This window comes from Acanthochromis polyacanthus, chromosome 9 (genome assembly GCF_021347895.1).
Source record: "Acanthochromis polyacanthus isolate Apoly-LR-REF ecotype Palm Island chromosome 9, KAUST_Apoly_ChrSc, whole genome shotgun sequence".
Taxonomy (NCBI): domain Eukaryota; kingdom Metazoa; phylum Chordata; class Actinopteri; family Pomacentridae; genus Acanthochromis; species Acanthochromis polyacanthus.
Window position 1 is genome coordinate 10,709,314 of NC_067121.1, and position 23,458 is coordinate 10,732,771.

Genomic DNA, 23,458 nt, shown 5'->3' on the forward strand with positions numbered 1-23,458 from the left:
TGCTCGATGCTTGCTTACGCACAAAGCAGGGCTAGAAAGTGGCGTAAATCACAACCTTTGCGTAGAAAGTGGTGTAAGCTGTGTACGTTGTGATTTCTAAAAACAAACTTGGCATGAGAATGTGCGCACCAGTGCGCCAACTTTGATGCTTGCTTAAGCACATTTTGGAGACAGAGGGAACGGTGAAGTGGTGAATTGAAACCAGATTGATCTCAAACCTTTATTGTCATCACATATTAGACTTGTAGAGCCGGATAATCATAAACCCTCATTGTTGTAGATGTTCATATAGTGCGCCATTCGGCCTAAGACTGTATTTGCAGAACTATGTTCATATATTAACAGGGGCCGATTGAACGTTATTTCATTCGGTCATTTGACCGAAGGGCTGGTCCACATCTGGGGCCGGTGCGCTGGTCTTCAATAAATAGTTTTGTTAACCAAACACGTGGTGTCTGTATAGCTCATCGGGTTATGCAGGTGACCCCTTTACAGAGACTGGTCTTTGATGCAGCGGCCCAGGTTTGATTCCTGCCCGTGGCCCTTTTATGCATGTCTTCCCCCCATTTTCTGTCACTCTTCACTGCAACTATCACAGTAAAAAGGCAAAAAAAGTACATTATTTTGTTTATCTATCCATATGTGGCCGAATGGGATGAGCGTCCAACCATTAATCAGCCCTGTACAGGCACGCAGGCCCACATGCGTCACACCACAACCACACTCAGTGTAGGGTCTGTGATTAAACTCTACAGGCCGTGAATGTAGCTTCTTTTTTCCTCTTTATTGTTTCTGCTCTGTTTGCAGTGTTTACTTAAGTCTCAAATACAGTGTGTCTGACAGGTGTGATGAATAAGATTCACTTGAAATTATTATAATAAAGAAAACTACTTGTGAGATGTAGTTGGCCACAAGTACACTTGAGATAAAGACCCAAACAAATCAACAGCTAAATTCTTTTTTTTTCATACACCGTATAAGTGTGATTCCGTCAACTTTGGTTCTGTCCCACTTCGTCTAAAGAGCCTGAGTGTATTTGACGCGTATCATGAATAAAAATGCCGTTGTACATGTCTTCGATTTCCAGTCTTTACTTTTCTTTCAAATTGGCACAAAAATATGCAAAGCACAAACTCAGGAAACATGACAATTGCAGTAATTACGGTCAAAAATAGTGTGCTTCTCAGGCTTCATACTTCTGCCCAAATTAAATATTATAATAAGCACATGCAGCAGCCCAGTGCATCCTCCAATCAGAAGCCTTCTAAACGTTACCAATAAAAACAAGGCATACAACCACAAATCAAATTAAAATACATATGTAATAATTTAAGCCCACTAAATCAAATTCTCCATAATGTTTCAAACATTCAACTATTATTTTTATAGAAATCAAATTATTCATGTGGACAATCCATGGCATAAATGGCTCTAACACACTGTTTTATTTTTTCATGGTTGTTGACTGAATGTTTTTCATGCATTTTTTATTGTTGTTATAGATAAACTATAGGGATGTCAGTGAGACCTTCAGAACAGAAGAAACCAGAGTCCTCATGAGATCTATTTGAAACACAGTCCTCTTAAATGCAGGTGAGTACAGCTGTATACCCTCATCTCTACCTCTTTGTGTACCTTTGGTTTAATCACATTATTTCTCTGATAGGGCTGCACAGTGGAGTAGTGGTTAGCACTTTCGCCTTGTACCAAGAAGATCCCTGCTTTGCGTCCCGGCTTTCCTGGGATCTTTCTGCATGGAGTTTGCATGTTCTCCCTGTACATGCGTGGGTTTTCTCCAGGCACTCCGGCTTCCTCCCACAGTCCAAAAATATGCTGAGGTTAATTGGTTACTCTAAATTGCCCGTAGGTGTGAATGCGAGAGTGAGTGTGTCTGTATATGTAGCCCTGTGACAGACTGGCGACCTGTCCAGGGTGTCCCCTGCCTTCGCTCGAGTCAGCTGGGATAGACTCCAGCACCCCCGGGACCCTAGTGAGGATAAAGCGGTGTATAGAGAATGGATGGATGCTCATACTGGTGTTTCTTTTGTGTTAGTCTGTGATAATGGAGTGATTTTTTAGTAGAGGAACTCAAAGCACCTTTTGCTGTATCATTAGCTTAGTTGTAGGTTTTAAATGGCCTGAAACTTGTGTTCACTGGTCAGTCACAGGATTACTTCAGCTCTGTTACTGTTCATACCACAGAAATGATTTCATCTCGTTAAATCTGGCACCAACTTTGTTTAACTAAGGTTTCAGTTCAGTATCTACTGTCACACATTCTGTATGCTTTGACTCTGGCAGAAAGAATCCGGTTTATCTGAGATGTTGTTCTCGTTTTGATGAAAAGGAAGGGCTCGTCCAGAATTTGAACCAGGGGATCTCTTACACACTAAGTGAGAATCATACCCCTAGACCAACGAGCCACATGTCCAGTAGTTCACATCTGCATTTCTGTGTGCAGAGACCTGCAATTGAAGTGTTCAAAGTACATGATACTACAAAATACATGATATTAAACATGCAAATGCGATCTGTTTGTTCCTCATCATAATCCCGTCAACCAAACGTTAACACAACCCTGATTATACATGCTAGCAAATACTTGGGTTATTTAATTCGTTTAAACTATATGTGAATGTGCTCTAGATACTAAAAATATATGTCACAGTGAAGATATGATAACATGTCATACATATGGTAATGAATAGCACAAGTTTCTCCTTTCACATTCTTAATAGAAAATAAATTCAGAGGTTAATAATGGCATTCATTCCGAAATCATCGTATCCTCTGACGTCAGTATGGGCCACTGTTGGACTGTGGAAGAAATTGAATTAAACCAGAAATTTAATAAGTTTGGTTCTATAAAAACATGAATTTTGAATATGTTATAGATGAAGTCCTTTCTGTAACTCTGGTAAACATGAAAACACAAAATACACCACAAAAATATGAATTTTGAGGATGTTTTGTTTCAGTTAAAAGTTTGTACCAGTCTCCAACCGGTTCTCCATGTGGGTCGGAAATTTTACAACCAGTTCTTATCAGATCTTGCTAAAGGGGAGGCAACATGGTATTCCTGGGGGAAGGAATGTTAGGTTTGGATAAGTGTTGATTAAAAGAAAACATTCACAGCATAAAATGAGTCATTGTCTTTCAAATGGTCCTTCCAAAGTGTTAATGTTCTGGGAACTCCATCCCTCTGCAGGAGGTCTGAATGTCCTTATTTGCTGTAAAAGAAACATTTAATGAGTTTTCTCCAGAAACTGGGGGTTGTTGTGGCAAGAATCAGCTGTCCTGCTGTAATTCAACCATGGCATTAATGGTGTTTTTCTGTAGGGGAGGAGTTCTGGACCTGTCCAAAATGTCAGTTTGATGTGGGTACAAGACACCAATCCTAAGAGAGTGTGTTCTTATCTAAGTTGTCATCTCCTCTCAAATTCCAAAGAACGTGTAGCAGCTACTGGGACTAGTTACAACAAGTTTTATGCTACCTTTCTCACAGCACAGTTGAAAACCCCAGCAATTTGAGATTTTAGGTTGAAATTTTGTGCTCAGATTTCTGAAGTTAGGGCTCGCCCGGGATTTGAACCCAGGACCTCTCGCACCCTAAGCGAGAATCATACCCCTAGACCAACGAACCACATGTGCAGTCACCCATTCACATCTGTAATTCCATGCAGCGAAGTGCTGCAATTGAACTGTTGAACTGTGGTGACAGCTGTATATGTTCTTTTTATATGAACCTCCGCACTTCATATGTCTGTGTAGATTTTCAGTCATCCATGGTAATCCCCTTACCTTCAGCAGAAATCAACTGGACTTCTAGTTTAGATTCTCTCATCCAAGAGGCTTCTTCACTTGCAGCTGACTGATGAGGAGTTACAGATTTTTAAAGTAGCTTCAGTTCTTCAGTTCACATGCCTAATGGCCCATGAATGATCCAGGACTCATATTCTTCAATCTGTGAACGTTTGTGAATCCAGGTGGTCCAACAATAACGACAGCAATCATGGTGGTGGATCTGCCAGTTTACAACAGACATGAATCTGCCATGTCAAGAGTGACTCAATATGTTAATGATAGTGAAACTTTTCGGAGAGAGACCTTATCGCTGCATTATAAGTACTTTATAAATGGTGTTGTTGACCTCCCTGTCTGTTTAGAGATGGCTGTTCCAACTTGACATAGATGACTTTCGTCACTGCTCTCTCAAACCATCTGTCCTCTCTGCGGTCTGAGTTCATGTCTCTGCCGAGTGCCGTGATAAACCTATGTACAAAAGGCAGTCATTCATCACTTAAATGTAATCATACATACTGAAGTAGCAAGTACAAATATACAAGTACAGTACAAAAAAGGGTATGTAGTGATGAGTGGTGTAATTACTACAATCTGAAGAAAAACATATAAATTATTATTGTCTTTTTGTTGACCAAGTGTTTTTTTTATGTTGTTATTTAAGTGTTATTAGAGACAAACTATTGCGATATCAGAGGTAGATGCAGCACAGAAGAACATCTTTTGTTGTATGTATGGTATACTGTAGTCGGTATGGAACAGTTGATTTCTTGTTGATGCTCCAGTAGCATTTTGTGTTTGGGTTCTCTGTCTGCACAACTGTCCAATTTCAACAAACAGAAAATCATAGGAATCTCAGGAATCTTCAGAGGATTTCTTTAAATTTGACTTAAATGTTCAGGTGTGTATGGGTATGCAGCTGACTTCTTGTTGGTAACAGGTTCACATAGGTTCTGGCTTTTCAGTACATTCTAATGGGTGATTGCGAAGTGTAATGTTGCATTTTAAATCCCTTAAAATTTCTGTTTTCCTCAGAAATTAAATTTAAAATTTACATTTGTGCAACACATCCCGGGTTTTACTTTAAGCCAGGAGCTGATCAAAGTTTTCCAATGCAAACTACTAAGAAAATGGCTACCTACAGCAAGGTTTGTGCCACTTTGTCACAACTGTGTTGAGAATCCCTGTAATTTAAGGTTCTCATTGGAAATTAATTGTGATATGTAGATTTCTGTAAGCTTCAGAGATTAAGTGGAGGGCTCATCTGCAATTTGAACACAGGACCTCTCGCACCCTAAGCAAGAAACATACCCCTAGACCAAAGAGCCACATGTACAGCGGTTCACATCTGCAATTGTGAGCTGCAAAGAGCTGCCGCTGAACTGTTCAAAGTGGTGATGTGACAGCTTGGAGCTGCATGCTTTCTCTTAGAGTGCCTATATAATGAGAGTGGCGACATGACGGGTCCAAAAAAATTTGGTCACGTGATCTATAGGAGCCATTTTGTTTCCAATTCCTGAACGCCGGTTATGCCTGTTAACGTTGTTTACAACGCAGAGAGTAATTCTAGGTCTTTTTTGGTTTCATACATACCTGAAAAATGACGGGCTGTTGTGCCTTTGGGTGCACAAATCGATTGGAGAAGAGATTACACATGTTTAGATTTCCCAGGAGAAGTGAAAGAATGAAACTGTGGGAAAATAAAGTCCGGAGAGTGGGATGGAAACTGACTTCATCATGATTTTTGTGCCAGGTTAGTCCCACGTATGTACTTTCATGTTATGATGTATGGGTGAATGACAGATAGAAAAGTTTGATGTGATTTTAGGCAGTTGTGGTTATTTTGACTTTGACCATTTTCATGCATGGAGATGCATGAAATACGGGCCGCTGAAGTTTAACGGGGTAACCCGTTAAACTTCAGCGGCCCATCTGAGCTTCGACAACAGCCTCCCTGTTCATTCACATGATTTCGAATTCAACAAACAGCTGACAGTTTTCTGTTCCCTATTTTCTGTTTTCCGTCCAACCTGCAGTCACTTATCAGCCTCATATGACCCGAACAGGCTCCGTGTTGTTCACCTGTTTCTGGACTGTTAGCTGCCGTTAGCATGAGGATGCTGTTAGCCATATGCTTACAGCTGCAGCAGCGTACAGGCGGACGGGAAAACGTATTTTACTAAATTGACCGAAGCTGAAAACTCGATGATAGAAACATTATACACCATGGAAAGCTTAGATTCTCATGAATCCGCCGGTATAAACCACTTTTGAGATGTGATTACCACAGCGGGTAATATAAACACATTTGTCCAACAAACAGCAAATAACGTAAACAGCACAACTCACCTTTGAAGGCTCAAAACTAGTCACAGATGAAAATATTCCACTAAAAACGGCCATGATCCAACCTTGGACATCCAGACAAAACAAGCGAGTAAATTATTTTGTCCAAAACATGTCTTGAAATCGGTAAACAATCCATAGTTTTCGTGAATGTGCACCTCGCGCTGCGCGTCCCATATTGAGTGAATGGAAACAAAATAGGCACTCTACTTTCTCTGATCCAACAGCGCCCTCTGGTGGAGTATTTTATATGTTCATCTTGCTTTGTGTGAGACATACCACCGTAGAAAGTTTGCCTCATAGATGTGTACACATTCTTATATCCAACACTGGGCTCCAAAAGTCTTGAAAAATAGGCATGTTTCAACCTTAGTTTTCTGTGTGTGGAAGATTTTTAAATCAATATCATAAATGGGATACATAACATCGACAGGTTCATTATTCTGTTACAGTGATGGCATTCTGTTAATTAGACTTATGACAGTATTTCAGAAAGGTCTCAACCTCGTGGGAGAAGGTCACATCTTGGGCCTGCAGATACTCCTCAGCAGCTCGCATGACTCCTTGTTTGTTGGTCGTCTTTTTCCTCCCCTTTGGTTAATGGCAGACTCTCTGGCCGCTTTGAGGTGGATTATATTCCCTCCCTGACCCCCCCCAGTACGTTGCACGAGAGACATTATATTTATTTTTACATAAATAATACTTTAATAAAAAACACATTCTGAAGGTGTCCATGTCTGGTCTCCTATGAACCTGGGGTTGATTACGGGGACCGCGCACAATGGTTAAGGTGTGGTGGACTATCGCAATAGAAAAAAACGTGGACATTTCTTGACCAAAGTTACACCATCATATAACTGGTTGACATTGTTTTCTCACCTTAGGGTTGTACCATTGAAGACCACGTGTACAAAGCAATCAGGATTATTTGAGGACCTTGACTTTATTATTACTCTAGTTGCACTATCTCTTAGATTTCCTGGCACTGAAAAGGACAAGCTCTGCAATCTCATTATACATTGTATTGTATAATGACAATAAAGAATATTCTATTCTATTCTATTCTATTCTATTCTATTCTATTCTATTGTTGTACTTCAAACATTAATCCACAAAAAAGGTACAAAAATCGAGATGATCCCACTCTTCTCTATACATGTTCTCCTCAAAAAGTTACAACACCAGCGACCAAGAATTTTACACATGCACAGAAAGAGAAATTTGACAATCAGAATCAGAATGTCGTTACTGTCGTATTAAAACAACGAAATTGAAAGTGCAGTCCTTAAAGTGCATAATAAATGAAATAAATAACATAAAAAGCCAAAGAAAATAAAATAACAAAAAATATGTAAGACCATCACTATAAAAATATTCATAATAAACATTCATTAAACCATCCAATAAAACTCAAAACACTAGAATTATTTAATGTGTCCTGAGCTTAGAGCAGAAATGGCATTAGCAAAGAAACTATTTCAGAGTCTGTTTTTGTTTTCAGAGGTCTATAACGTCTTTCGACGGCAGAAGTTCAACCAGGTGATGTCTAGGATTGGAGGGGTCTCTGATTATATTTTGTGCCTTCCTGAGGCAACAAGACCTGTACAGTTAATCAAGGGAAGGCAGAGGACAACCGGTGATTTTCTGGGCCGTACTGATGACTCTCTGGAGAGCCTTCCGGTCTGCTATTGTGCAGCTGGTAAACCAAACCCACATACAGTAAGCCAGGATGCTCTCTATGGAGCAGCGACAGAAGGCCAGCAGCAGTCTTTGCGACAGGTTGTTACTCCTAAGGACCCTCAGGAAGTGCAGTCACTGCTGTGCCTTCTTCAGAGTGGTTGCTGTGTTTGTGAGTCCCTTTCAATGAGCAGCAGCTGAATGGTCAAGTCTGAACTTCTTTTAATCAAGTGAGCAGAGGTGGAATGACTCAAAGGTTTTTACTGCGTCCACGTAGTTTAATCCACAGCATTAGAGGTGCAGTGGAATTTATGAGGGGCTCCACATTAGTGCACACTTGTTCTTATCACAACATACGCTCAAAAACACACAAAGACAAACCCACTTTTACTCAGCAACACGTGCTGAAATACAACCTCAGCCTCAGGTTCCCGTTTCATCTTCATCTCTCGGCGCAGGTACAGCAGAAGAACAAATAAATTCACTGCCTTTCAAAAAGACAAGAGGCTGATGTGAGCTCTGCTGAGCCGAAATGACAGAAAGGGAGCAGTCAGATGCAGAACAAGAGAGGGAGAGAAAAAGACCTTTTCAGCAGAGCTCTTTTAATAAATCAAGGAGGCGGATCAAGGCTGCCTCTGCTATCTTTATGAACTCAGTGCACAGTAGCAAGCCTCGGTAAGAACAATAACAGGTTACGTATCGTCTCAAGGGTCTGTGAGAAGGGAAAGATCAGGCTCAGATAGTTACTGGTGTGTCATGTTTTGTTCCCTGCCTCTCATTTCCTCTTTTACTTCTGTTTTTCCAATTTTGCTGCGAGGTGACTAGCTGAGTTTCATGGTGAGTCTGAAAGGAAGGTTGAAACATAAACCTAGAAAAACTCTGTATAATAAATGTCAATTGTTAAGTACTAAAGGAAATAAGAAATGAAGACCATAGTTGTTTTTACACTTGGAATCTAACAGACTGCTGTGTTAAAGGACCAGTTTTGGCACACAATGTTAAAGAGCACTTCTTTATTTTTGTGGCAATTAAGTACAACTAAGTGCAATATTGGAAAGGGGATATTAAATCAGCTTAATTAGGTCTCATGTTGTTTTTGCTTAACGGCCACATTTTGCATCATAACTTGGCATTATTCTGTGCAGCATCACACCTCAGGTGAGCTCTGAAGAATTCCTGAGCCTTTTTCCACAGGTGGTTGCTTATGCTAACTGGAGTACCTTCAACATCTTTGTACAGAAAAATTAACTTCATCAGTTTGCTTTAACTGCCAGATAGGTCCTTCTAGCAGAGGCACAATTAGCAAAAAACTTAAGAAGAAGCACAGCCATCAACACAAATCAGATTCAATAACTATAGGACAGGTTTCCTGCTATCACATGATGGTAATAGACAACATTTAATAGGTTCTAAACATCAGTCATTAATTGTTAGTAAAATTCTTCAGTCTTTTCAGTAAAAAAGCAAAAAGGCGAGCTATATTTTTTCACTGTATCCCACTGCCTCCTGTCCTTTTCCATTCAAACTGAACCATAACTAGTGTTGACCTGACCTAAACTTCCCCTAACTCCAAGTTAGGTCTACCTACTCTCGAAGTTTGGCTCCAAATGTTAGTTGCCTGTTTTGTCCTGAACAACTCATTGTGGTCGCCTTGCGGTCCATTAAAACCCCAAACACAGCTGCTACAAGCAGCCTCTGAGGGGCTAGTATCAAGGTAAATGGGGCAAAATGAGACCCTTAAGGACAATGTCTGTTTGTAATATATATACCGGGCTTTGCAAAAGTTCTGTTACACGGTTTCATGATCTTTACAGAAGTTTACATGTCGGAGTGAAAAACTCCATTAAATAAACTGAAAGTTCTACCTTATAGGCAGGTGTCCTTAATACAATTTTTTTCTCCGATGAAGTTGTATCAAGATGGAAGTCAAAAGAGTTGAGATATCTGCTCTCCTTCATGCTGGCCACAACAAGTCTGACAGAGCCAAGCAGCTGAACATCAGCCGGATGATCGTCCACAGAGTCGCGGAGAGGCTCAAGAATGGTGAAGATCTTTCAGTGATCTTTCAAGAATGGTGGAGACCTGAAAGATCTTCACCATTCTTTAGCCTCTCCGCGACTCTGTGGACGGTCATCCGGCTGATGTTCAGCACAAAGGAGAGCAGATATCTCAACTCTTTTGACTTCCATCTTGATACAACTTCACCGCAGAAAAAAATTTGTATTAAGGACACCTGCCTATAAGGTAGAACTTTCAGTTTATTTAATGGAATTTTTCACTCCGACATGTAAACGTCTCTAAAGATCATGAAACCGAGTGTAACAGAACTTTTGCAAAGCCCGGTATATATATATATATATATATATATATATATATATATATATATGTATAATATTGAATTGAATATTTAACCATAATGGACTACAACTTCATTATAACACTGCGTGAAAAATTTGGAAAGGTACATCTTTCCAAATTTCTTCTTCCAAACAAGAAGAGAGAAGAAGTCAGTTTTATCAATATAAACTTGTTACTTATGCATAAGACATAACCATATTTTCTGAATCTGTTGTTGTTCTTAGATTTACCTTCTAACACAGCTGACACATAGATATTTTTAACAGTTTATTGTCAATTAATTTGGACTTGAAAGGCCTAAGGAAAAAGTTAGAGTTTATTCTAACTATAATATCATTGTTATTTAAATCCCTAAAAATAATGTGAAAATTACCAAGGGTGTTTGCTATAATTACAAGGAATTCAAGCTAGCTAGCTTGATGAGCTAATGTGGCATAATAATATCATTAGCTGAACATAAACTCATCTAGTTAGCCCTACAGACAGATAATATAGATTCTAGTGCTGGTTAGCCATTATGTTACTTTATCTGATGACAATATAACATAAATTATCAAAAATCTAACATTAGCAAAGTTAGAGTAGCAAAAAAAAATCATTAAAAAAGTCCTTCTTTCACATTTTTTACATAATAGGGAAAAAGGTTGTTTTTGGTTCAAACTAATGAATAATCCTTCATATGACTCCATTATAAAAGTTACAAAAGGTTGCAATGAGACACCCGCATCCACTGTTGATCCTCAGGGCCAGTGACCCCCTGATTAACTTACTCAGCTGTCAGGGAATCACCGGACCAGCTCTCCATCCTTCGGGTCCGGTCCTACTGCCCCCTGAGATCTTACTCAGAGGGATGCTGCAGAACTGTTAAGCTGGTTGACGAGGAAAATTCGCCTAGCTGTCTCACTGCCTTCATCCAGATGCCTATCCCTACTTCCTCTGATAATTAATTTAACCGAGTAGCCACTTCGGTATAGTTAAATTTAACCACCAGACACACCTGTTAACGGCAGCTTTTCCTCTCATAGATCTTGCACTTGTTAAGTTGCTAGGTTAATTCAGAGGTTATGGACATATAGACAACCTCTAGGATATGTTTATATAGGGCCAACCTGGCCCCCATGACTAGGTAACCTTTCAGAACCTTTGCTATTGTTATGCACGCAGTAATCTGACTTTTTACATCCAGAGCTAGATGTATAAGTATTCATTCAGGGATAAAAATAGCACTTGCAATTTGTTGTCTTTAATTGCAGGAAAATGCTTTATTAAAATATATTTAGCAGGGCAAAAGCATAGCCAATAAATCATCAGACAAATAATCAAACCTTAGATAATATTCAAATCACTCATCCTAACTCCTAACTGGTATTATGCTTTCCTAAAAGAGAAGTAATATTCACCCAGATTACATAATTTGGAGGGAGAGCAGTCACGGTGTGGCCACACCCGGCTGCTCACCTGAGACCCGCCGGGGCCCAGGGGGAAGTGGACGGGGGTCCGACCAGATTTAGATCTGCATATATCCATTTTTGTTGTTTGGTCCAGTATTCCTCACATGGAAAATAGAGTTCAGTAATGTTCCTTCAGACAGCATTATTTCCAGATCACAGTTCAGTAATCCTCCAACACTGCAGGAAACGCAGTACTTTGGTCCATAATTCCATCAGAACAGTTATTCCTTTGCAGATCATGTTGAATTCCCTGTCCGAGTTACGTGGTAATCATCCCCTGTGCTCAGACTGATGTCTGGATTGCACCCAGGCAGATACCCGCAACAATCTCCCAACTTGCATCTCGATCAGATGTAATTTATAGTTTACTGTATCTTTACCCCCTCCCAACTCACACACTTGCCCCATACACTGACCGCATGATCACCTCCACTTTTAAGGAACTGAAACTGTCTGTTTTGGACTGTCCAGACAGCCCATCTTGCCCCCCCCCCCCGATCTCTCCTGTCTGCAACTCAGCACAGGCTCCTGATCAGGAAATGGAAACGCAGATGTCAGCCTCTAACTGTCGCTGGCATCCCATTGTGCAATCTTTTGGACAATGTGTACAGACTTATTAAAAAAACCCAATCTATTTTGAGTCTAGAGACCTTTACTGTGAACACTTGACCCTAGTTCACTTAACTCGTGACTTCTCACCTCATTACAGTAGTCAAAACTCTTTCTAAAACACCTCAGTTTCATAGTAATCAAAACTGTTAAAAGCATTCCCATTTCATAAAGCATAAGTTCCTCTTTTTAGTCAAATCTGTCAAAAACATCACTTTTCACAGTGAGCTGCTCTTCTGACTCCTACACTGTTTCAACATTAAAGAATGTAAGAATAGACACTTGGTTAGTTCACACTCATTCATTAGGTTATGGCATAATCTGATCCTAAATCACAGGTTATAATATCACAATGTTCCCTTATTTAGCTGTTGTTCTGTCAGAGTCTCCCCTTTGTGGCTGATTCTGGGATCTCATATCTCCATGCTTCACAACACCCCCTTCTATGAGATCCCAGTCAGCCCCTATAAATGGCTGGTTTTGGGATCCCATATCTCCATGCTTCACAACACCACCGACTAGTTTTTATTGCATATTAACTGTATTACTAAAGTGGGGTCTTTCTTCTTCAAAAACACTAAAGAGAACTACTAAAATGGAAGAATATTTGATGTTTAAGAGAGTCCTCAGCCAATCCTGCCCTTAGTTGCTCTCCAGTCCAGCCTGTTTGATGAGGCTTTTTACGTCACTGGCTCCAAAAAAATCCAAAACGGTGACCAGGAAGTAGCAAAATCCCGGCTTCATTTTTTAAATTTTTTTTTTATCCGGGCTTCATTTTCTTAGCGTTGAAACCAACGGGTGATGTCACAGTTAGTTCACGCCTGGTCACGATCAGTGCTGCAGTGTTTATTTAGAGGTTTATATCACCACCTTGTGGCTTCATTGATAACTGACAGGCTCCTGAGAAAGCAAAGATGATTATGAGTTCACATCATTGAGTAAGAATGACAAACATCGGCAGACAGACTTCTGATCTTCTTTTATTAAACATCTCTCAAAAAAACCCAATCACAACAGTTAATTTGCAGTACAACTCTTTAATGCCCCATTTATATTTGTAGCAATGAACTGATTAAAATCATCAACCACAGGCCGTTCTTCAAGCAAAATTGGGTAATCATTCTCTGTGTCAAGCCTTTCATATGTCAGGATATGCTGCTTTTCTGATTTAGAAGATACAACATTTAAAATTCTTGTGTTATGTTATAGAGTAGACTAAACAATTATACATTAACATAAGCAATAATTGCCATAATAATAACTGGCAGCCCCAATGCCCAGTTAATGGTACATTTTTTGGAATTAACAAAGACAAAAAGGTTTACATGCAACATCTCCAGAAAAGCAAATCTGTTACCTTCGATGTGCTTTTATATAGTAAAGGCAAATCTGGAGGCAAAAGTAACATCAAAGTTACATTGAACCCTCAAAAAACACATCAAATCACACTTCAGTTTTGTGAGATTACAACCAAGTTTGAAGGTCAAGAGATTTAGAATTAGAAATTGTGGCATTTGATGGAAACAAATATCACTTTACATTGCATTCTAAGGTTTGCAAACATTACAGTTTGTTCTGATGCGAGTCTCTCCACTTACCACGGTGCATTACTTTAATTCGTTAACATCATTAAAACAGCCCCAGATGATAATACTGCCACCACCGTGCTCAATGGTAGGTTTGGTGTTGTTGAGTTTAAAGGCCTCACCTTCTCTCTGCTAACATATTTCAGGTCACTGTGACAAAATAGCTCTGTTTTTGTTTTATCTGACCACAAAATTTTTCTGCAGAAGACCTTTCCTTTGTTCATGTGGTCAACAGCAAAGTTCTGTCAAGCTTTAAGGGGCCGCTTCTAGAGGAAGAGCTTCCTTGTTGCTCGTAGCCTTTCAGCCCATGTCGATGTCAAACGTATCTGACTGAAGACAAAGGCGTTACTGTTCCAGGAGCTTCTTCATTGCAAACCTGTGTTTTGGTGATTCTTGGTTGATTCTTGATCATCCTGTCCAAGCGTGTCTCAGCAGTAAGTGATATTTTCTGTTCTCAATTATGATTGATGACAATAAAAGGCAGTGAAAGAAGCCGTGTGCTCCAGCCCTGTCTTGTACTCTCATCATCATTTGCCTTTCCTATCATCCTATTTGCATCTATAACTTGGGATTGGTTTGTTCAGCATCACAGCTCAGGTGAGTTCTGAAGTACTCCTGGATCTTTCTCCACATGTGGACTTCAGCTGCTGCATGGGACCTGGCCTCACCCCCCCACACGACTGGCATACCTATAGCCCCATGGATGCTGGAGGGGCAGTAGGGTCCGAAGGGTGGCTCCAAGTAGTGGCCAGCTTCAGGGTAGGACACACTCTCAAAGTTCTCCTTCCCATGACGCTTCAGTCTCTCCATCATCTCATTCATGAAAGTGTGGCTGTCCCAGTTGAGGTCGTCCTCTGAGGCCACAAAGAGGAAATGTCCCTTTGCTCTTTCAATGGGGATCAGGGAGGTTTTATTCTCCTCTAACAGGGGACTCTTTAGAACGTATTTGATATTGACGGCCCCTGTCTCAGTGAGAAAGGCTTTGTTTGCGTCAAACGTCAACACAGAGTGGATTTCTCTTTTCTTATAGTGGAGGGGTAACACTGTATTGGCAGAGCAGCCATTGATCCACACTGTGGCTGCAACACCTGGCAGGTAGGAGGCTATGGAAAGTGCGACATCTCCACTTTTTGACAGGGAGATTAAACCAACTCCTTCACTGCCTACCTGTGGACAAAATTATAAATTAAAGAACAGAAAGTTAAACTGGAACTGTTGGACGAAACAAGCTTATGACGACTAAGGAGAGAAATCAAGTCATTTATTAGCCTGGAGAAAAAGAAAATACAGGCGGAAATAGCAATTAACAGTATAAAATCAATAACTGGAAACTTGACTACAGAGCCACTGAAGTTTTTTTTTTTTTTCAATTTCTATGAGATGGTGTAAAATCAGAATACGCAGAAAAAGGAGAAGGATTAACTCTGTTCATTGGACAATTAAAATTTCTGGAAATATCAGAGAAAGAGAAAAATGCGCCGAATACTCCATTAACAATAACAGAACTTTGTGTAGCTATCAGAGACCTCAACAGTGGTAAAGCTCAAGGTCCTGATGGACGGCCAATAGAGTTCTATAAAACATTCCAAAAGCATCTTGTAAAACCATTTCTCAACATCTTCAGAAAATCTTTTATCAACTCTTTCAGATTCACTAAGATTAGCTTTAACAACCCTTATATTAAAACCAAACAAACCCCCAGCTGAATGCTCATCCTACACACCAATTAGCTTCATGAGCTGTGACACAAAAATACTCTTTGAGGCACTTTCAAAAAAGATAGAAAAGTATCTCCCCCATCTGGTTAATGATGACCAGCAAGGCTTCATACAAAATGACAGGGATATCATAACATTAGAAGGGTCTTTAACTTACTCCAAAAGAAGTGCAATGCGACAGACACAGCAATGCTATTAGTCAATGCTTCCTAAGCATCTGACAGAATAAATGGGCTCTCTCTTTAATATACATCACAGATATGTATGAGGTGAAACTTTTCCAAGTTGGATTCAAGTGTTATACACAAATCCGAATGTTGAGAACCTGACTAATAATACAATATTGAAGTCCTTTAATGTACAAAGATCCACTTGACAGGGTTGTCCCTTGTCATCGTTTTTATTTACACTAGCAAAGAAATTCTTGCTACAGCTGTACGAACACATACAGAAATATCAGACACTACTATTGGTGGGAGGAACCACAGTATTTCATTATTTGTGGACGATATTCTATATTTTTTTGACAAATTAAAAAAATTGTGTTACCAATTTCATTAGATTTGTGGAGAATTTTCTGGGTACAAAATCAACAAGACAAAATCAGTACTGATGTTCCTTAATAAAGAGGAAAGACAAAACCCCAAAGCAAATACTCCATTGATGACAACTACTAAGGTTTTAAATATCTTGGTGTTAAAGTTACTCCTGAACACGACATGCTCTTCGACTTCCTAACCTCAGGTGTCACTATATGGCCGCACAGCTAGCTTCAGCATCACACAATTTCTGTAGAAGAACCCACATCAGGGTTACCACTAAATTTGTATCTGTACTCTTCAGACATCGAGGTGTTAATGAAAGGTACGAAAAACCCTTAGAAATACCGTCTTGGTGTGGTATCCAAACATACAAACTGCATGCCAATAATGTCTCAGTTCACTCCTATTTGGAGTGAACGGTTTACCCCTGGTAATTTAGAGGATTCAACAGATTTCTAAGAACTTATTCAATCAACTCACCTTATCTTGTTTTTTTAGAAACTCTATTGCTTCTTCAAAGTAATCCATATGGACCGCTTTGACATTCTTTGCCTGTTCATCTTGGCCGTACAGCGCGACAGTCAGAACCACAAATCCTCGGGTGGCCAGCAGAGAGGCCCTTTTCTCCGACAGACCTCCACCAAAAGTGTACAGATCCAACACAGCAGGGAATGGACCTCTTCCTAGAACAGGAGACAAAGGGTGATGACAAAGAAAGAAAGAAAAAGCACATTTTCGTTAATGAATGCTTTTTACTGTACCACAGTGTCCAAATAGGAAAGCATGTTTGTTTGAAATTCACAAAAAAACTGTGTTAAAATTCATATAGAAATGAATGGAAAGTTTGTATCTTAAGTATATTTTTACAGTATAGACTTGCTTCAAAGTTTAACTGGGCCACAAGGGTTGAAATGTTATTCCTCTAAATCCATGTTTTGATATATTTTTGTTTTTTTAGGCAATCGCAGTATAGGTTTTTTGTTTTTTTTTTGAAAATCCTGAATTTTTTTTAGCGAGAATTTTTTTTATTATCAGTGAACTCTGTCTCCTTCTCACACTGTCTACTCTATATGAACAATTTATACATAAAAACGAAAGCATTTATGTTTTCTTTCACCCGGTGAGGTTCTCATTAGTAAGGGTTGCAATTTCTTCCCAAATTACCTCAGAGCACCAAAACTCTCATTGACTCTCATTATTTTGAACTTTAGAATTTTTGAGGTGAAAATCAGAAACAAGGGTCTTTCTAACCTGTCACCAAATCTATATAAACACATTATATACGCATGAAGATACATCAGCTTGTTCAAAATAAGACTGTGCTTCAAACACTGAAAGAATTTCTGCAATACAACTTATAGTTTTTGAGTTGTGACCGTTTGTTCAAAGATCTAATCCTTAGGCTGCCTACTCTGCTCACTCAGCCCGATCTCACGAGGATTCGTGAAACTGTCACGTAAATTTTTGTTTCGGTTTCGTGCGCACCAACACGATTTCGTCATGTTTTTCGTGCCGCTCACCACGAAATGCGCACCAATGTATTTTAAACGGCGGACTTTTCGTGCCACTCAGAACGTATTTCAAACGAATGTGTATATTATATTTTTAATGTAAAACCGTGGCGAATCCAACGCTATATTTTGCATGACATCGTCCCTAACCATAACCCTAACCATAACCTAACCATAACCCTCACCATTACCCGGTGGTACACTTACCAATTTGCATAGGAATTTAAAGAATGTCCGACGGCCGCAAACGCGATTACACAAGCAGTATACGCCGATGGACAGCTTAGATCGTCATGAATCCGCCGGTATAAACCACTTTTAGATGTGATTACCACAGCGGGTTTCGTTGTGTGCAACACGAAAAACATTTCGTGGTGAGCGGCACGAAAAACATGACGAAATTGTGTTGGTGCGCACGAAACGGAAACAAAAATTTACGTGACAGTTTCACGAATCCCCGTGAGACCGGGTTGGCTCACTGCACCCAACCAGTGTGGCACAGCTGATTGGCTGATTGAGACACTTTCAAAGTAAAAGCTCAAAGATGTCTAAAGGTGCTCATCAGGGTTCATGAAACGCTTATAGAAATAATACCTGTATAATTATATCAGGACAAGTTGACCAGCACCTGCATTTCCAGGCTTAAAATTTCTTCTGAGATTTTCGAGTTTTGTTTGATTATTGTGTTGTCTGTAGTGGCACAGAGTTGTAAAATTTGCATAACTGGCCAAGGAGACTATAAATTCCAACCTCTGTGGACCTGGAAAGCATGAATTTGTCTGCAGCCTCTACAGCATCCATAACAGAAGAACTGTGTCTTCCTGAACCTAAAGATGTTGCTCTTCTATGCGTTTTCAATTGTTGCAACAATGCAGCTCTGTGGCAAAAGGGATGAGATTTATCAGGCAACACTTGTTCAGATAAATGGGCAGTTTTAATTACAAAAACAGATCAAATAGAGCCATCATGGTTCTCAATGTACAGACTGAAGTGATTGTATTTGGTCCCAAAAATAAAAGGTCAAAGATCAGTGCTCACCTTGACTCCATGTCACTGAAACTTACAAATCAAGGCAGAAACCTCGGCTTCATATTGACTTTTCCCCACTTTTTCCCCAAACTTCCCCATGCATTTATTTCCAGTAGGTTAGATTATTGTAATAGTGTCGTTACAGGTCTTAACAAGAAATAAATCAAGCAGCTGCAGCTGATCCAGAACACTGCTGTCAGAGTCTGAACTAACACCAGAACACTGGACTATATTACACTGGTCCTCAGATCACTACACTGGCTTCCTGTTAGTCAAAGGATAGACTTCAAAATCTTACTCCTGGCCTACAAAGCACTGAATGGTCTTGGACCAGAATACATCCTGAATTTATTAGCTCCATATGAAGCATCCAGAGTCCTCAGGTCATCAGGGACAGGTTTACTGTGCTCCCAGAACCAGAACCAAAACCAGTGAAGCAGTATTCAGTTATGATTCTCCTCACCTGTGGAACCCACTTCCTGAACACCTGAGGTCTGCTCAAACTGTCAGCTTATTTAAATCAGGATTGAAAACCATATTGTTAGCTGTACCTTTCTCTGAGATGCTCAATCTGTTTTCTTGTTTTTTAAAGCACTTTTAGGATCTTAATGTCTGCTTTATTGTTATATTTCTACAATTTTAATGTGCGTCTGTCTACCTTTAAATATTTTTTCTGAATGTATTTCTTTGCGATTGTAAAGCATTTTGAATTGCTTTGTGTATGAACTGTGTTATACAAATAAATTTGCCTTGCCTTACAAACTGAATGACAAAGACACAGACTAACCTGGGGGAGTAAACAGGACCCCACGGATGTTCCCCTTGCTGACAGGGAGTCGACTGACCCCGTCTCCGATCAGAAACCTCTCATTAATCACCTCTGCCAGCATTTTGCCCTCCTCCTCCTCGTGCACTGAGAAATTCACCACATGGGGGTTCAGTGAACTCAATTTTATAAACCTTTTGTGCAAAGCATCTGGCTTCATGGACCACAGCAGACCCATGGGCTCAACCCCAACATAACTCCCGCTGAGTGAGGGGTCTTTGTCCAGGTGGATCTCCCCGCTCCCATCAGCCCTGTAGGTGGCTGAGGAGCTGAACATTACCCCTTTATCGTCAGTCGACCTGGCTCTCATGGTGACCAGCTGCTTCGACCTCAGTCCGGCCACCTTCACCTGAACAGGCTCATCGAACAAACACTTGGCACTCGGCAGCAGCCTCAGTCTGACTTGGGAAGACATCTCTCCTGCTGTTTTCTTAAAAATTGAGAATTTGTGGAGTTACTGTAAAAGAGAAGGATGGGCATTTAGGTTTTTACCAACTCTCGTGCTTAAATTTCAGTAACTTATTCATGATATTCAACAGTGTTTTTAAATGAGGTATGCAGTTTTTAGCCAAATCAAAGGGAAGTACCTGAACAACCAACGGACTAATCATTTGTCAAAATTGTGTTCTATTACTGCAGTATTAAACTGGACTACTCAGCTTCTCCCTTCTCTGTGTCACATGTTACAAACTACATCTGCAGCGTGCAATAACCATGCAGCTGCTTATTTCTAACATGACATCTTTATGTTACAGCTCCTGAAGTTTAAATTTAAGTCAAAGTTAAACCTAAAACTTTAAAATCAAAGCTACTCATTGATCTGATCTGAGCTGCAGTGCCAGCACAGTTGATTGGATTTGGCAGCAAATCAGGACCAAACATAAGAAACATATTTTGACATTTTCTTCTAACTAAATTCATGTAGGTTCCATACAGTTACCTGCTGTAACAGTGAGATTACGAATGTACAGGTTTCCTCAGCTGAGAATTTGTATCACACAGAGAGAAAATGCTGCCAGAAAAAGTTCTGGTGGAAGGGAGACACTTCATGCAATCAATTTAAATCCCAACCTCTCAACACAATCTCATCTCTTAATGCTGATTTTTCTACAGCTCTTTGCAAACAATCAAAGTCTGCTCCTGTACAGCTCAAGGAATCAATGGAAAACTGTTCTTCCTTTACAGCTCTTTCAGATCAACCAACAAGATATAACACTGATCTCTTACAGCTCTTCATGTGTAAAAACATCATGTTAAACACTGGTCTTTCCCACAAACAACATTTTTTGACCGCAATAACAGAACTATGGGTACATTGTCCTCCATCTCATACCTGTAAACATGTAAACTCATCATGTTGCATGTGCACATATCCATATCTAAATTCAACATGTCATCACTGTACTTATTCATATGTAGATTCATCCTGTCTAGTGTATTGTCTCTGTATTATATCTTTATATTGCAGTTTTATTGGACTTCTTGTTCTTGTTTCTGTCTTTTCTGCATCCAGCTGCTGTAACATGTGAGTTTCTGCAGAGAAGGGTCAATAAAGGTTAACTTATAAATTAATATGGAGCAGGTCAGCTGTGCAGCATCAGTTATCCATTAGTTAAACTGAAGATTCTGCCTTCAGGCTTCACATAACTCAGTAACACACCAGTCTTACTGAAAACAAAATCTCTGTCTATTCTGTGCTGCTCTACTCTTTGACCTACTAGAAAGATCAGTTTGAACTCTCTGGTGACTGTTTAGTTGAATGCATGTCTGCATTTAAACCTTATTCTGGACGAATTTATTTATCCTTTTAACAAAGAGCTAATGGTAGAAGGGATCTGGTGTAAAGCAGCGAATAAACAAAGCAGGTTGACCTAAATCTACTGGTATGTTTCATACAAGACAAGTAGAGGCTTTTAAAGTCCCTGCTGGATTTTAATTTGCAGCTGCAAAAGCGCTGAAGTTTTATCAGGTGTGCAGAGAGCGCCCAAAAAAGTTGGATTTGTGCAGTGACCTGAAGTAAAACTGAACAATGTCTTGGAGAAGAAACGTCAATAAACATGGAAATACGTTCGTAAAGCCTCATTAAGTTCTAACCTGCGTGTTTACGGTATGTTTATTTTGTTTAAACTCGGCGCTGCCTCTAATTCACGTTAAACACAAAACTCACTTTTTGTAGTATCGAAGGTTGATTTTCGTTCAAAGTGAAATTCTGAATTTCAAAACTGCTTCTCGAACAGAGAATGGCCGGAAACCATCTTGATAAACTTTGCCCCAGTGCCCCCAAAATATCCTACGCAACAGGAAGCTGAAAGTCAGTGCTTCAGAATAAAAGTCTCGATTTAAAAAAAAAAAAAAAGCTGCAGAAAACCTGAATTGTGAAGGACTGACGGGGATAGAATTTTGCATGGGAACAGCAGGGAAAGGATAATCTATCCGTCTACCTGTCTGTCTGTCTGTCTATTGTACTCAGTTCAAACTAGCTTACTCTTATCTTGTACTTTTAATTCTTTGTTAAAATTACTGTTGTTTTAAAAAAAAATTCTAGCAATTTTTCTTGTCATAGTCTTTGTAAAAGACAATGAAGGGAAGATTAACAAACCAATGTTCAAGTTAGAAGGGAACAGTAAAGTGGAGCCTCTAAAATTCCCTTTTACACAGTGGCGATCAGCGCTGCAGTGTTTATTTAGAGGTTTATATCACCATCTTGTGGCTTCACTGATAACTGACAGACTCCTAAGAGAGCAAAGATGACTATGAGTTCACATCATTGAGTAAGAATGACAAACATCGGCAGACAGACTTCTGATCTTCTTTTATTAAACACCTCTCAAAAAAATCCAATCATAACAGTTAATTTGCAGTACAACTCTTTAATGCCCCATTTATATTTGTAGCAATGAACTGATTAAAATCATCAACCACAGGCCGTTCTTCAAGCAAAACTGAGTAATCATTCTCTGTGTCAAGCCTTTCATATGCCAGCATATGCTGCTTTCCTGATTTGGAAGATACAACACTGAAAGAACTTGTGTTTCTTTCTGATATGTTATAGAGTAGACTAAACAATTATACATAAGCAATAATTGCCATAATAATCACTGGCAGCCCCAATGCCCAGTTAATGGTACATTTTTTGGAATTAACAAAGACAAAAATGTTTACATGCAACATCTGCAGAAAAGCAAATCAAATCAAACTTTATTTATAGAGCACTTTTCATACAAAGACTGTAACACAAAGTGCTGTACAACATTTAAAAACATTAAAAACTAGAAAAGCACTCGGAGAGCGCATACCTCCGCCATGCCGTTTGTCTGTCTGTCCGTCTGCGTGTCTATGTGTGTGTGTGTGTGTGTGTATGTCTGTTTGTCTGTTTACAGCATAACTCAAAAAGTTGTGGACGGATTTTCACCAAATTTTTACAGGATGTCCGGAAGAGCAAGAGCAAGAGTCCTCTCTCAATTGTCCTTCGACCTTCAAAAAATTCCTGTGTCCAGACGGTGATTCGGATCACCTCCAAAATCTAATCGATTCTTACTCTTGCTCTTCAGGAACTTTCAAGGGAAAAATGTCCCTTCCCCAAGTTGTCACCATGGCCAAGGAGGAACGCGTGAGGGCAGTGGAACTCCTGTGTGTCTGTGATGGCCAGGAAGAAGAGGAGACCGCTGATCTCAGACAACCGTTCCTTTTTCTTTTTAGTCTGCAGGAAGCCTATGAGACATTCTGTCAAGAAATTATTGACAGGAGAAACATGAAGGTGTTTTGTGCTTTTGACAAAAAAGAATAAAGTTGTGTTCAATGGTGCTGAAGCTTAATTCATTACATCTGACCCCTACAAATGTACATGGTTCGTGAGTTGTACAGACTCTGATATATTATGTCTGGCATAATCATATATGGAAAGTCTCTATACAGAGATCAGAGATGATGTTTTTGTTTCAGTTATGTAGAATGAAGGCCGAGCTAAGAGCCCTCTTTGATTTGATGAAAGACATGTAACATAG

The 23,458-nt window shown here is 39.6% G+C and overlaps 1 protein-coding gene and 1 non-coding gene across 2 annotated transcripts; both read right to left on the reverse strand.

The window, feature by feature from the left end:
* Positions 1-3,571: 3,571 nt before the first annotated feature.
* Positions 3,572-3,643, reverse strand: trnap-agg (transfer RNA proline (anticodon AGG)). The gene has a single exon. It is a non-coding gene; the product is annotated as a tRNA-Pro (tRNA).
* Positions 3,644-13,206: 9,563 nt separating this feature from the next.
* Positions 13,207-21,747, reverse strand: LOC110958066 (acyl-coenzyme A thioesterase 1-like). Its single transcript, XM_022204370.2, has 4 exons — positions 21,622-21,747; positions 19,416-19,911; positions 16,569-16,771; positions 13,207-14,995 (listed from the first exon to the last, which is right to left on the reverse strand). The coding sequence occupies exons 2-4, from the start codon at positions 19,867-19,869 to the stop codon at positions 14,387-14,389; spliced, it is 1,266 nt and encodes a 421-aa protein (XP_022060062.1). The 5' UTR covers positions 19,870-19,911; positions 21,622-21,747; the 3' UTR covers positions 13,207-14,386.
* Positions 21,748-23,458: the final 1,711 nt, after the last annotated feature.

Bases quoted from the DNA above. Each gene is read 5' to 3' on its own strand.
- LOC110958066 (XM_022204370.2), bottom strand. From the start codon at position 19,869: ATGTCTTCCCAAGTCAGACTGAGGCTGCTGCCGAGTGCCAAGTGTTTG. The intron at 16,772-19,415 runs GTTAGTCTGTGT...CTCCTGTTCTAG, and splicing joins GGTCCTGTTTACTCCCCCAG to GAAGAGGTCCATTCCCTGCT. The intron at 14,996-16,568 runs GTGAGTTGATTG...TTTTGTCCACAG, and splicing joins TTCTAAAAAAACAAGATAAG to GTAGGCAGTGAAGGAGTTGG.